Genomic DNA, 14,978 nt, shown 5'->3' on the forward strand with positions numbered 1-14,978 from the left:
GTGGAAGTTTTGAGGTGATTTTTGGAAATGTCACCAAAATGGTCAAATTTAGGAAAGGTTTGCGGGTTGGTGCTTCGGAGTAGAAAGATGATGAAGTATTGTTGAAGTGTTGCATCAATTTGTCCAAGGCTATTCAGCCAAACTCCAGCACCATTTCCGGGTTGTACTATAATTAGTTAATGGGTTCTAACTCCTGCCACATTATTTGTAATAGCCTGTGTACTGCTCACTGTTCTTAACCTTTGGTCCAGGTGCTGATCGCCCTGGACCCCACGCTTAAACAAAGAAGTCGGTATATTCACCCTTAAACACCCCACACACGAATCAAATCTCGTATATTAACTGTTTATGCTGCAAGTCTTACCCCATTCACGTTGTGACCCAGGTGCCGCCGCCCCGAGTCAGTCATTAGAGGAAGCGTTTCCGACACATCTATTATAGAAAGCAGCGCACTCCTGGGCCATTTTCAACACATCGAACGTTTCCAGACCATAAGTAAAATCTGGTGTTTAAATAAAGAACAATGCTTTGTGATGTGTTGAAAAAGGCCCAGGAATGCGCTGCTTTCTACAATTTTTGCATAAAGGCTCCAAAGAAACACTGGTTATATATTCATCTGATCTATAATAAACAAAGGAGCTCTATGTATGTATATGTATATGTGTATATATATATATATATATATATATATATATATATATATATATATATATATATATATATATATATATCAAAACAGGGGGGTTGTGGGAGCACTCTAAAGGCTTTAAAGTATATATATAAGTATAATAAATGCTATTGCATATGTACCCAAAACAGGGGTTATTTTGTTACAAAGTTATGATCATAAAATTGATAAGCCACCATACCACGTCAAGGTAAACCCCGAATGGCGGTCCCTAACTTGTTTTATATTTTATGTGCATTTTAGCATTACCTGTAATCAATGTCCATTGAACGCTGTTTTTTCACTAAGGGCTAAATCCTCCCCAGCCAGCAATCAGGCTTTTAAAGGAGAGATATTCCCAAAACAAACGCCCAATTTTAAAAGCATAGGATCACCACTAGTTTAAAGGGGGGGGGTATGGGGTGCTACAACCACTGAAGCTATGCCACAGCTCCTGGCTAAATATACAATATCAAAACAGGGGGGTTGTGGGAGCACTCTAAAGGCTTTAAAGTATATATATAAGTATAATAAATGCTATTGCATATGTACCCAAAACAGGGGTTATTTTGTTACAAAGTTATGATCATAAAATTGATAAGCCACCATACCACGTCAAGGTAAACCCCGAATGGCGGTCCCTAACTTGTTTTATATTTTATGTGCATTTTAGCATTACCTGTAATCAATGTCCATTGAACGCTGTTTTTTCACTAAGGGCTAAATCCTCCCCAGCCAGCAATCAGGCTTTTAAAGGAGAGATATTCCCAAAACAAACGCCCAATTTTAAAAGCATAGGATCACCACTAGTTTAAAGGGGGGGGGTATGGGGTGCTACAACCACTGAAGCTATGCCACAGCTCCTGGCTAAATATACAATATCAAAACAGGGGGGTTGTGGGAGCACTCTAAAGGCTTTAAAGTATATATATAAGTATAATAAATGCTATTGCATATGTACCCAAAACAGGGGTTATTTTGTTACAAAGTTATGATCATAAAATTGATAAGCCACCATACCACGTCAAGGTAAACCCCGAATGGCGGTCCCTAACTTGTTTTATATTTTATGTGCATTTTAGCATTACCTGTAATCAATGTCCATTGAACACTGTTTTTTCACTAAGGGCTAAATCCTCCCCAGCCAGCAATCAGGCTTTTAAAGGAGAGATATTCCCAAAACAAACGCCCAATTTTAAAAGCATAGGATCACCACTAGTTTAAAGGGGGGGGTATGGGGTGCTACAACCACTGAAGCTATGCCACAGCTCCTGGCTAAATATACAATATCAAAACAGGGGGGTTGTGGGAGCACTCTAAAGGCTTTAAAGTATATATATAAGTATAATAAATGCTATTGCATATGTACCCAAAACAGGGGTTATTTTGTTACAAAGTTATGATCATAAAATTGATAAGCCACCATACCACGTCAAGGTAAACCCCGAATGGCGGTCCCTAACTTGTTTTATATTTTATGTGCATTTTAGCATTACCTGTAATCAATGTCCATTGAACGCTGTTTTTTCACTAAGGGCTAAATCCTCCCCAGCCAGCAATCAGGCTTTTAAAGGAGAGATATTCCCAAAACAAACGCCCAATTTTAAAAGCATAGGATCACCACTAGTTTAAAGGGGGGGGGTATGGGGTGCTACAACCACTGAAGCTATGCCACAGCTCCTGGCTAAATATACAATATCAAAACAGGGGGGTTGTGGGAGCACTCTAAAGGCTTTAAAGTATATATATAAGTATAATAAATGCTATTGCATATGTACCCAAAACAGGGGTTATTTTGTTACAAAGTTATGATCATAAAATTGATAAGCCACCATACCACGTCAAGGTAAACCCCGAATGGCGGTCCCTAACTTGTTTTATATTTTATGTGCATTTTAGCATTACTTGTAATCAATGTCCATTGAACGCTGTTTTTTCACTAAGGGCTAAATCCTCCCCAGCCAGCAATCAGGCTTTTAAAGGAGAGATATTCCCAAAACAAACGCCCAATTTTAAAAGCATAGGATCACCACTAGTTTAAAGGGGGGGGTATGGGGTGCTACAACCACTGAAGCTATGCCACAGCTCCTGGCTAAATATACAATATCAAAACAGGGGGGTTGTGGGAGCACTCTAAAGGCTTTAAAGTATATATATAAGTATAATAAATGCTATTGCATATGTACCCAAAACAGGGGTTATTTTGTTACAAAGTTATGATCATAAAATTGATAAGCCACCATACCACGTCAAGGTAAACCCCGAATGGCGGTCCCTAACTTGTTTTATATTTTATGTGCATTTTAGCATTACCTGTAATCAATGTCCATTGAACACTGTTTTTTCACTAAGGGCTAAATCCTCCCCAGCCAGCAATCAGGCTTTTAAAGGAGAGATATTCCCAAAACAAACGCCCAATTTTAAAAGCATAGGATCACCACTAGTTTAAAGGGGGGGTATGGGGTGCTACAACCACTGAAGCTATGCCACAGCTCCTGGCTAAATATACAATATCAAAACAGGGGGGTTGTGGGAGCACTCTAAAGGCTTTAAAGTATATATATAAGTATAATAAATGCTATTGCATATGTACCCAAAACAGGGGTTATTTTGTTACAAAGTTATGATCATAAAATTGATAAGCCACCATACCACGTCAAGGTAAACCCCGAATGGCGGTCCCTAACTTGTTTTATATTTTATGTGCATTTTAGCATTACTTGTAATCAATGTCCATTGAACGCTGTTTTTTCACTAAGGGCTAAATCCTCCCCAGCCAGCAATCAGGCTTTTAAAGGAGAGATATTCCCAAAACAAACGCCCAATTTTAAAAGCATAGGATCACCACTAGTTTAAAGGGGGGGGTATGGGGTGCTACAACCACTGAAGCTATGCCACAGCTCCTGGCTAAATATACAATATCAAAACAGGGGGGTTGTGGGAGCACTCTAAAGGCTTTAAAGTATATATATAAGTATAATAAATGCTATTGCATATGTACCCAAAACAGGGGTTATTTTGTTACAAAGTTATGATCATAAAATTGATAAGCCACCATACCACGTCAAGGTAAACCCCGAATTTAGCCCTCAGTGAAAAAACAGCGTTCAATGGACATTGATTACAGGTAATGCTAAAATGCACATAAAATATAAAACAAGTTAGGGACCGCCATTCGGGGTTTACCTTGACGTGGTATGGTGGCTTATCAATTTTATGATCATAACTTTGTAACAAAATAACCCCTGTTTTGGGTACATATGCAATAGCATTTATTATACTTATATATATACTTTAAAGCCTTTAGAGTGCTCCCACAACCCCCCTGTTTTGATATTGTATATTTAGCCAGGAGCTGTGGCATAGCTTCAGTGGTTGTAGCACCCCATACCCCCCCTTTAAACTAGTGGTGATCCTATGCTTTTAAAATTGGGCGTTTGTTTTGGGAATATCTCTCCTTTAAAAGCCTGATTGCTGGCTGGGGAGGATTTAGCCCTCAGTGAAAAAACAGCGTTCAATGGACATTGATTACAGGTAATGCTAAAATGCACATAAAATATAAAACAAGTTAGGGACCGCCATTCGGGGTTTACCTTGACGTGGTATGGTGGCTTATCAATTTTATGATCATAACTTTGTAACAAAATAACCCCTGTTTTGGGTACATATGCAATAGCATTTATTATACTTATATATATACTTTAAAGCCTTTAGAGTGCTCCCACAACCCCCCTGTTTTGATATTATATATATATATATATATATATATATATATATATATATATATATATATATATATATATATATATATATATATATATATATATATATATAAACTGAGTGGTGGTACAAAATACACACAAATATAACATATCTTTTAAATAAGTTTTTAATACGTTTTAGTTTTTGTGATATGTTAAGTTTTATTTTTGTGCTTCTTTAGCCTAATAAGTTTTCTCCTGGTACAAAAGGCTCATTTTCAAGTTAACTGCATGCATATCATTGCAGCAGGAAATAAATTGTTAGATTGAGGAAGCAAAGTAATATAATGACTATGAAGATTTTCATTCATCCAGGTCATAGTATATCTAGTATAGGTCAATCTAAAAACAACTGGACTTGCTGAGTAACAATGAAGACGTTTCACTACTCATCCGAGCAGCTTCTTCAGTTCAACTGACTGGTATGGGAAGTTCTCGGCATATAAACTCTTCCACTAATCCATTTACAATAGCACATTGTAACTCTTCAAAGAGGTGACATCTGAAGAAACTCACAGAGGTGTAGATTCTGTGTACACCTCTGTGAGTTTCACAACTACACAGAATCTACACCTCTGTGAGTTTCTTCAGATGTCACCTCTTTGAAGAGTTACAATGTGCCATTGTAAATGGATTAGTGGAAGAGTTTATATGCCGAGAACTTCCCATACCAGTCAGTTGAACTGAAGAAGCTGCTCGGATGAGTAGTGAAACGTCTTCATTGATTACTCAGCAAGTCCAGTTGTTTTTAGATTGACCTATACTAGATACAAAGTAATATAATGTAAAAATATCTAAAAAAAAAATACAAAATAATATCTACATACTGTTTACAAAACAGTTTATATAAATTGCTTTCCCTGTCTGAGTGCACACTGTGTAATTTCTACAACTGATTAATCGATCAGAACTGAATAATATACTATGGAATTAGAAAATACTGTTAAATATTAATATGTTTTATTAATATGTTAATATGTTCCTTTCATTTGTCTTCTTATGTCTGCCTTCATACTTCCCATTCGTATTCCTTTATTCCTGTACTGTACACCTTTAATTTCTCATACATGTTGATATTAAAATGATTTGGTTTCAAATTTACTTCATCCAACTCATTTATTGATGTTTTTATCACGCGCACCCAGTCATTATTATTATGTTTTTCCATATCCAACCTCTTCCAGATATATTTTCCATACTAGGTCTTTACTGAGGCTGCCAGTCTCTACTAGGCCCAGGTTTTCCTCAGTACGATGTTTGAGGTCTGACTTGTCTCGGTTTCTCTTCCTTCATTTTCCCTTTTTTACACTTGGCTGACCATAGCCTGCACTGCTTTCCATGCTGCTTATTAATATATTTATTCTTCTTGCATGATGATAATGTTCCCCCACAATTTTAATGAAAGCCATTTCCCATAAATTGTGAACTAATGACTTCTCCAGCTAGAGACTCCAAGCACTGCATCCTTCCTGTATTTTGCATGCAATTTTCCAGCCTGGTAGAGGTAGATGGATGGAGGTAGACTAGAAATTGCATAGGGAACCTTTTTATTGCAGATGGAAGTAAAACTACTAAACACCTTTGACATTACAGGTTAGTCTTATGACGTACAAATTGAGGTAGGCCCTTTTCTATTATTTAAAAGTTTTCCCATAGAACAGACTGAATGCCACAAGAGAAAATTCCCATTTGCAAAAAAATAAAAGAAAAATGATTGTAGTTCTACTGCTTCCCAGTTGTGTAAGAAAATGTTGTAATCACCAGCCTCATACAAATATTTAAAATAGTGTAGCTGCAGGACATTTATACACAGTTTACGAAATTTTCATTTGCACTGACTAAACTGGAAATGTATGTTTCGTTGCTTTCCCGCAGTTAAAAAGCACATCTTGTGCTGCGACCCTAACATTTGTAAGGAATTCCTCAAAACAGCAGGAAGTCAATAGTGAGTAACCCAGAGCAATAGTGCATATACACCAAATGTTTCAGAGAAAGCACTTATTTTTCCTTGTACATGTTCTCCAGAACCTATATGTACATTTATAATATTATTATTATAATAATAATAATTGTTGTGATTATTATTAATCATAGCACATACATGTAAAGCACCAACATATTCCATAGTGCTGTACAATAAATGGTGTAAATACTGAACATACAGATTTACATACAGAAAAAAACAGTGAATCCTGCTCAAACAAGTTTAAATTTTAAAGGATAGAGAACATTAAAGCTAATCACGTAATTTACCTTCAAACTTCTTTTAACAATTAAAAAATTTAAAAAATAGGTAATTAAAATAAGTCATTATTTCTGGTATACTATGTAAAAACAATTGAACTGAAGAACATTTGTTTGGAGGGTGAACTACCCTTTGAATTCATAATTTGTCAAAGACCTTTAAAGGGGTAGCTCATCTTGCTATGATAATTTGGACCCTGGCAAACAGCTGTTGAAATTCCAAGGTCTCCACCTTCAGGTTCTGAAGAAAAAGTCAAATGATAATAAGCCACTGATAATAAAAAAAATAAAGACCAACTGCAAATTGTCTCAGAATATCACTGTCTGCATCATGCTAAACGTCAATTAAAAGGTGAAAAACTCTTTTAAGATTTAAAATAATTGGAGTATTTATTAAATTGTTACTAGTAATTTTTTCATCAAAGAAAACATCAATACTTCAGAGATACTTACTTGAAGCTGTGTATTTTTTTTTATTTTACTGTCCCAACATCCATTGCATCTGCTTATAACAGTCGTTTTGAATGTATATGCATGAAAATGATCATTTACCCTAGTCATAAAAATATGATTTAACTGTACATATTACAGTATAAAACTTTGGATGGCTTTAGAATCTCTTAAGTTTCTCTTATGCTCCCACCATTGCCAACCTTACATGTTCTTGGTATGTGTTTTGTGGAAAGAAATAAAAAACAAGATAAAAACCTTAGTGCTACCCTTTAGTTTGGCTGCATCTGTTTTTGGAGGAACTTCTCAAGACAAGTAGAAAATATTAGGATCTCTGGTAGTGTAGGAGACAAATATTGGATGAACACTGTTTAATAACACTGCTTTGCTTCTTATTTTTCTCAGGCCACTAGTGGAAGAGCCACGACATGTTATAGTTCAGAAAGGTTCAGAGCCTCTAGGGATTTCAATTGGTGGTGGGGAGAGTGCGGGAATATTTGTATCCAAGGTAACAACAGGAAGCATTGCTCAGCAAGCTGGATTGGAATATGGTGATCAACTGCTCGAGGTATAAGTACTAGTTCACATAAAATTAATGCATTACCAGTAAGTAATTATATGCAAATAATTACTTAACGGGAGCTATCGCCAAAAAGGAAAATTTAATATAAGCTGAATCTCATAGAAATATGAAGCTTTCTGAAATACTCAAGTTAAACTTCACTATCCCCCTCTCATCATCTGTCTCACTTCATTCTCCCATTTGCAGGTGTTGGAGTCAGAGTATGACTGACAGTTAATATACCCCATTGGTATGCTTTAAACTCCAGCAAAAACTTAATAAATGTCCCCTATTACCCTTGCAGTAGTGTAATTTTATTGCATAAATTTTATTTTTTTTATGACACATTAAAAAGTAACACATTATTATGAGTAATGAGAACATTATATAAAATTGGTGCCTGACTCTCTCCTTTATGTATTTGTATGTAGGTCTGTGAACTGACAGGAGGCAGGATATTGTATTGCTTACATGTGGATTAATACTGTGTACTAGATAATTCATTATAACTATTTCCACAGTTTAATGGTATAAACCTGAGAAATGCAACAGAACAGCAAGCACGACTAATCATTGGACAACAGTGTGATACCATCACTATCCTAGCTCAGTACAACCCAAACATGTGCCAGCATATCCATTCTCGATCCAGGTGAAGTTTCTCATAATTTCTGTCCGCATACTTGTATACAGCTCTAAAAAGTGTATAAAATGCATCCATAACATCAGCAAAAATCAGGTTCTCTATCATCATGGAGGCTGTTTATTTTATAGTGAATTTGGATGAATATTGAATTTATATTTGCATATTTTCACTGGGTAGTCTTACTCCCATTCTCTTTTACTGTTTTTTTTTAAATCACCCCTTAATTTCATTTCAGCTCGAGACTGGATACAAGCACCTCTCATTCTACCCCACACAGTAGTGGAGCAGCTACTCCTGACAACCATTCCATCATAGACACTGTGAGTGAGCAAGATGAAGGGACAATGACTCCATCTTCCAAGGAAACTACACCTAGCACTAGCCCACGCAGCTCACTCAGGTAAATGGTATTGAAGTTTTGCCACTGCCCAGAATCTTTAATGCTGTGTAATTAATCAATTCATAATGCTTGAATCATCTTTGCAGCTTGATTCTTCTTCAGAAGGGCAAGTTGATTTCAGCTGTGTAATACCACCTTTTTTAATGCTGTGCAGCCAGAACAAATAAGATAGCTTTAACCCTTTTAGTTCTAGCAGAATTTCACATTTTGTTTACGTGAAATGCCAGCCGTTTTTGAAACATTTTGTGCTCTCTCACTTCAGGGGCATTTTCTGAGAGGAAACCTGTAGTTTACCTAGGAAAACTATAAATTGTTTTTTTCGGGAGAAACTGGGATTTCTAAATCTGCCAGAGTTTTCATGTATTTCCCCCTCTGCAAAAAGATTTATAGCACTAAATTTCAAAAAAATTAATTCCTATTTTTCATTGTATATGAATTTATACCAGAAAAATATTTCATTTTACGCATGGAAATCCAACTGATTTGGAAAGCGTTATGTCTCTCGAACGTGCCAATACCAGATATGTATAGTTTTAGGGAAATTTAGGACTTCTGTACAGCAAAAACTCCCTGCAGTATATTACCAAATTTTGAAAGCACTAAGGCAGAAAATGTCATACTTTAGATTCCAAGGCAATAAAATCCTGAAACAGTAGGTTTACCCCAAAAAACCATATATTTTTGAAAAGTACACATTCTGCTGATTCCAAAATGGGTAACTATGTCTCTCTACTCCTTACTACCAAACAACAAATCTTGTCTGTACATAGCGATTTTTATAAAAAAAAATCAAAATTCTGAAAAACCACTTCAAAGGTTTTATTTTGCTGCTCCGCATATCCCACACAGTATTAGGTACCAAGAAAAGCACCCTGAATATGATTGCCAGGGGTCCACTGAACAGTTTGATGCCCATTGTGCATAGGTTTACCAAAGTATTTGGCATTTAGAGACACCAATATGGAGTTAGTGAATCCAAATTGTTCCGGCCTTTACTTCAGCTACTGAAAAATCAACCCATTTACTGCAGTTTTTGTGGGGTAAAAACACAGAAATAGGTTTACCCCCCAAAACCATATATTTTTGGAAAATACACATTCTACCGAATCTAAAATGGGTACCCATGCCTTGCTGCTACACAGAGACACAAGGCTTTCTCAAACTTGTCAGTTTTGGTGAAATATCTGAAAATTGCCTCAAAGTTTGAACTTTCCAGCATTATATAGCCCATTATATAGCCCATGTATCATTATGTACCACGAAAAAGCATAGGTTTAGCAAAGTATCTGCCATTTAGAGGCACCAAAATGAAGTTAGTGCATACAAATAGTCTTGTGGGTAACTTCAGCTAACGAAAAATCAACACACAAGAGAAAGCTCTGTATGGTGCTGAATTAAGCATTGAAATCCATGTTTAAGACCGGATTTTTTGTTTTCACTTGGTGCGTGAATGTGTTGTCCACTTGGTGTGTGAAATTTGGGAAGTTATGAGTTGATTTTCTTTACTAAAGATTGATTTTTCTTTTGACCCTGAAGGTGAGTGATTCCTAGCCCAGTTCCCTTCACTTGCTCTGGGCTACAAACTCACTGTTAAATCCCCCACCCCTCCCGCGCACCAGGGTGTCTGTTTCATTTGCATTTTTCTGTTGTTTCAGCACAAATTGTTTACTTTTTGTACAGATTGAGTGGGTATTTTGATTTTGCACTCCGTTTTGTGAGGAGAGAAAGCTAAAGGGAGAAGGATTTAATATAAGTATAAATATAAAATCTTTTCCAGCAGCAGCAGTGCAGCAGTGCAGCTCCCAGCCACCTGCTCACATTAACTCTCTCCCTGCCACAGCTTCTCAACTTAAAATTTACTTTTTTGTTGATCAATAGTATGATGCTTTATTTTTGTGTGGTGTTTTATAAAATAATGGGAGGGAATAAAAAGGAAAGTTATAAAAAAAACACCTCAGGGTTCTAAAGCAAAAGGACCTGAAAAACCCAGCTGTAGCTCTGCAACGAAACACCAGTCAGAGCCCATGTCAAAAAGTTCCACTGCCTCTACTTCTGCTGCTGCAGCCAATGTGACTGTGCTGCAGCCTGCTAAAACATTTGCACAGGGGGTAGCTACTGGCAGCAACCCAAGTCAAATCACTGCTGGGGTAGAGAAGCTTACAAGGAAGCATGGGGTCAGATGACTAATGTCAAGTGCTCATGGCATAGAGGCTTATATAAAGGCTGCAGCTGAAGTGGTGGGCCCCTCTGCAGTAGTGGCAGCTAGTAAAATGTATGGGAAAGCCATAATCTTAGCCCGTACACTAACTGCAGTGCATACTCTGGTGCAGAGGGTAATTACAGTGGAGGGAGTTATGTCCCTGTAGAACCCCTAAAAGGATTGGGCACAAGGGTGGTTTTATCTAATGTGCCCCCCTTCCTGCAAGACCACTTATTATACCCCCACCTGCAAGCCCTTGGGGAGTTAAAATCAAATATGTCTAAAATTCCCCTGGGATGTAAGGAGAGCAGACTGAGGCACGTCCTTTCCTTTAAAAGGCAGGTGCAACTACTTTTACCTCGGGGGCAAGACACTATTGAAGGGTCTTTCGGGGTTCCATTTGAAGGGCTGCTGTAAAAAATTTTTTACAGCACAGAGGAAGTGATTTGCTTTCTTAGCAAGAACCTGGGGCACACTCACCAGAGTTGCCCCAAAGGGCATATTAAGAAAACACACCCTGTTCCTGCCCCCAATGCCTCAAATAAAACATCTTATCCTACTTGGACTATTTCAGCAGGGTCCTCAAAGGGGATATCGCCTTCACTAAAGAACCTCAAGTTGGCTGTTACACAACCCACCTCTACAACATCCAAACCTCGCTCCTTTTTCACTGAAGATATCTAAGGCTGCAGCATGTCTTACAATTGCATCAAAGAGAAGGGGGAAAAAGTCAATGCATCCCCCAGGGCCACAGTTGTTCCTACCACAAAAAATTGTACCCCTGTTATGGGCACCCCTGAGGGTGTGGGGGTACCCATGATTGCAACACCTGTTGGGGTTGGGGCAGCTAGTGGCCTTTCCTCTTCAGATGCCAAGAAAAAGAGGACATTTATATTAAACTGGCTGGTACCTGAGGTACCATCAGTGGTTAATGATGGAGCACCCCCATCCAAGGGTAAAACATCTGCTCCCCATGTGGTGACTTTGTCTGGCCCAACTGTTGGTCGTGATCAACCGGTGTCAGACCATGCACTCTTGCCTCCAGACCAGATGGAGAATAATGAGGTTAATGGTCTGCATGGCCTTAAACATGGCAGTGTGGGTCTCCCCATAGAGTCAAGGGTGCAGCATCTGCCTCAAAATCATTTGAGTGGAGTGTAAAGGGACACCTAATGAGACTCCTGCAGAGTGGGCAGTCAGTGTTCCTGAGGTGCTGACATTTGGGAACTACAGCCAGCCTCGGTTTTTAGTGCCTCGGGGTATTTCACTCCAGTAGGGGGAGAATATTGGGCTAACCCCCATACAGGACCCTGCAGATGAGACTGCTGGGGAGGATGGTGAGGGTGGAGTTGTAAATACAGAGATGGTAGCCAGACAAACTCTACTGTTCATGCTAAGATCTCTCCTCCCTTGTCTTCCACTGACCCCAATGTTATTGCAATTCAGAAAGCACAGGAGGCAGTGGAGAGGGCAGATGCTAACCATCGAGCCTCCAAAGATAAACCTGTTGCAGAGCTAATTAGTTCTGTTGCTCCTGTGTCAACCACTTCCAAATGTGTTTTCAAGTGAAGTTGAGGGAACACCTAAGCCATTGCAAGGTGTCCAGAAAAGTGATTCTGATCCTTTTCCTGCAACATCTTGTGGATAGATACTCAAAGCTGTAGTGGAGAGGGGAAATTATCAATCCCTTAGCCAGGAAGAGCTCATGTATGAGGGGAACATCGAAGAGGAGGTTGACATAGGAGTGGCAAATCCTTCTACCCCAATCATCCCTGCTGAGGAACTCAAAATTTTCTTGAGAGCACCCTTGGTGTTAAATGAGAGAAGGAGCTGCATATGGCTCTGGAGAAGTGACATGATTTGCCTTTAGTTATCAATTCTGTGAGACAATACATTAAGGTCATAAAAGAGGCCAAGAACTAGCGGGACATCACCACAACGTTTCAGACCATGCGCCTTTTATCAAGCTTACTGACCAATCAATTGGTGTCAGACCATGCACTCTTGCCTCCAGACCAGATGGAGAATAATGAGGTTAATCTTTTAAGACTAGGATGTTCAATCAGCATCCGCCGTCGTCTTTGCCAGACTCAGTTAACCAGAGTTGGGGATCTCCTGGATTTTGAGAAATCAGATTGGGTGGACTCTCAGGCAGTTATGCAACGCATGGGATTCCTCACCACTAGGGTTTCACACCGTCTGCTCAAGGGAATCAAGGACACAATCTCTGTTGATTCTCACACCTTCATTGTTCGGGTTTTACATGCTGGAGAGCCACGTCCACCTTGGAACCTCACCTCCAGACATAATAATAGCACCTAAAACCCATCAATCCCCCCAAGCACCTCCTTCCCCCAACTTGAGCCAGTTGGAGAATTTTCCATTGACACGCTTTCATGATATAACAAGAAAGCTGTTGTAATCTCTAATGCTTCACACTGTACACTTCCTTGCCCTCATCTCCCGCTATGATACCATCAGGAGATTTGTGCTTAATGAGGGTGAAAGACTTCAGTGGCAAGCTCTTTATTCCAGTTTGGTGCTTAGACCCACCGGAGACATGAGTTGGAAAGTGCTCCATGGTGCATTGAGCACGGGAGAGTATATAGCTCGTTTTACAGACTTGCCAGCTGCTTGTCCATTCTGCGGCAAAGGAGAGTCTGTGTTTCATTTCAGTTTCAACTACAAACTGCAAAGCTTTGCTAAACATAACGGTTTTTATGAAATTTCTAAAAGTCGTCACAAAGCTTGCATTATGCCCCATTATATACCCCACAATTCATAGCCTACCAGCATAAAGCATCCTAAGCATGAACGCCAGGGGTCTTCTGAACAGTTTAATGCCTGATATGAAAAGATTTACCAAACTAGGTGGCATACAGTGAACCCCAAATGAAAATAGTACATATGAATTTTCACGTATGACAATCTGACTGCTACAATACAAGCACCTAGTATGTGTATTATGCACCATAAGAACCCCTAACAGTATGGAGACCCTAGAAAACCATATATTTTCTGAAAGTACACATTCTGACTAATCTAAAGCATGTAATTGCATCTTTCTCTGCAATCTACCATACTGCAAAGCTATGCTAAACATAACGGTTTTTATGAAATTTCTAAAAATCTTCACAAAGCTTGCATTTTACCCCATTATATGCCCAATATGCAAAGATTTACCAAACTATTTTGCACACAGAGACCCCCAAATTTATATATAACAGAAATAATTTCCATGGGCAAAATGAAGTAACAAAGAACAGAACTAAAAGGTATAAAATCACTAAAATCCAACAAAACCACAAAAAACAATAATTTTTTTTCCGTTTAATGTAATCAGCACTCAGAATCAAAGTTTGAATATTTTAGCATGACCAAATAGGTTTTATGGACAGAAATAAGCAAACAACACCTTTGCAAAGCTGAAAATTTAATAAAATGGCTAAACATACAATAAAATGGCTAAAAATGCACCAAAATCACCGAAATTGCAGAATAATCACCGTAACATACAAAAGGTATTGCACAGTGCAATTAGTGAATATGCTATTCGCAATGGTAACAAAACTGTTTTTTTAGGCAAACGGACGATGCGATAAAAAAAGACACAAAAAATAGTGTAAATGTGTATGTGTGTGTACAATTGACCAATTACATGTTGTGTGTGTGCTGTGAATGTGTGTGACCCCCCTGATCCCCCAAAAATGTATGTGTGTGTCCGTGTGATTGGAATGTGTATTGCTAGAATAAGTGTGTGTTTGTGTGGGGGGGGCACATACCTGGAATAGAAGGCTTCGTCCATCAGGGCTGGAGGATGAGAAGGAACTTGATCCATCGATCCGGTAAGTGGGCGGAGCAGAGAAGCAAGAAGTGCGCGCATCAGCAGAGCACTTCCATTGCACGTGTTCTGCTGCTGCCTTTGGGGCCCCTGGGCGATCGCGCCCCAGGGGGCCACTCGTTCCCGGGCCCTTGCTCGTGGGCTGGGGAACGAGCCGCTTGAAAAGCCACTCCTCTGTTCCCAAACCCTTTAATGCTGCAGAACGTA

General features: G+C 38.7%; 1 protein-coding gene across 5 annotated transcripts in view; it reads left to right on the forward strand.

Annotated features, from left to right (window-relative positions):
- The window catches only part of dlg5.L (discs large homolog 5 L homeolog), a 206,457-nt gene that overhangs the window by 167,753 nt on the left and 23,726 nt on the right, over positions 1-14,978 (forward strand). For all 5 annotated transcript variants that reach the window (XM_018240317.2, XM_018240321.2, XM_018240319.2 and 2 more), the window contains 3 exons: positions 7,528-7,690; positions 8,206-8,336; positions 8,566-8,730. In XM_018240317.2, coding sequence (XP_018095806.1) covers positions 7,528-7,690; positions 8,206-8,336; positions 8,566-8,730 — 459 coding nt within the window. The remainder of the gene's footprint in view (positions 1-7,527; positions 7,691-8,205; positions 8,337-8,565; positions 8,731-14,978) is intronic.

Source organism: Xenopus laevis, chromosome 7L, assembly GCF_017654675.1.
Source record: "Xenopus laevis strain J_2021 chromosome 7L, Xenopus_laevis_v10.1, whole genome shotgun sequence".
NCBI lineage: Eukaryota > Metazoa > Chordata > Amphibia > Anura > Pipidae > Xenopus > Xenopus laevis.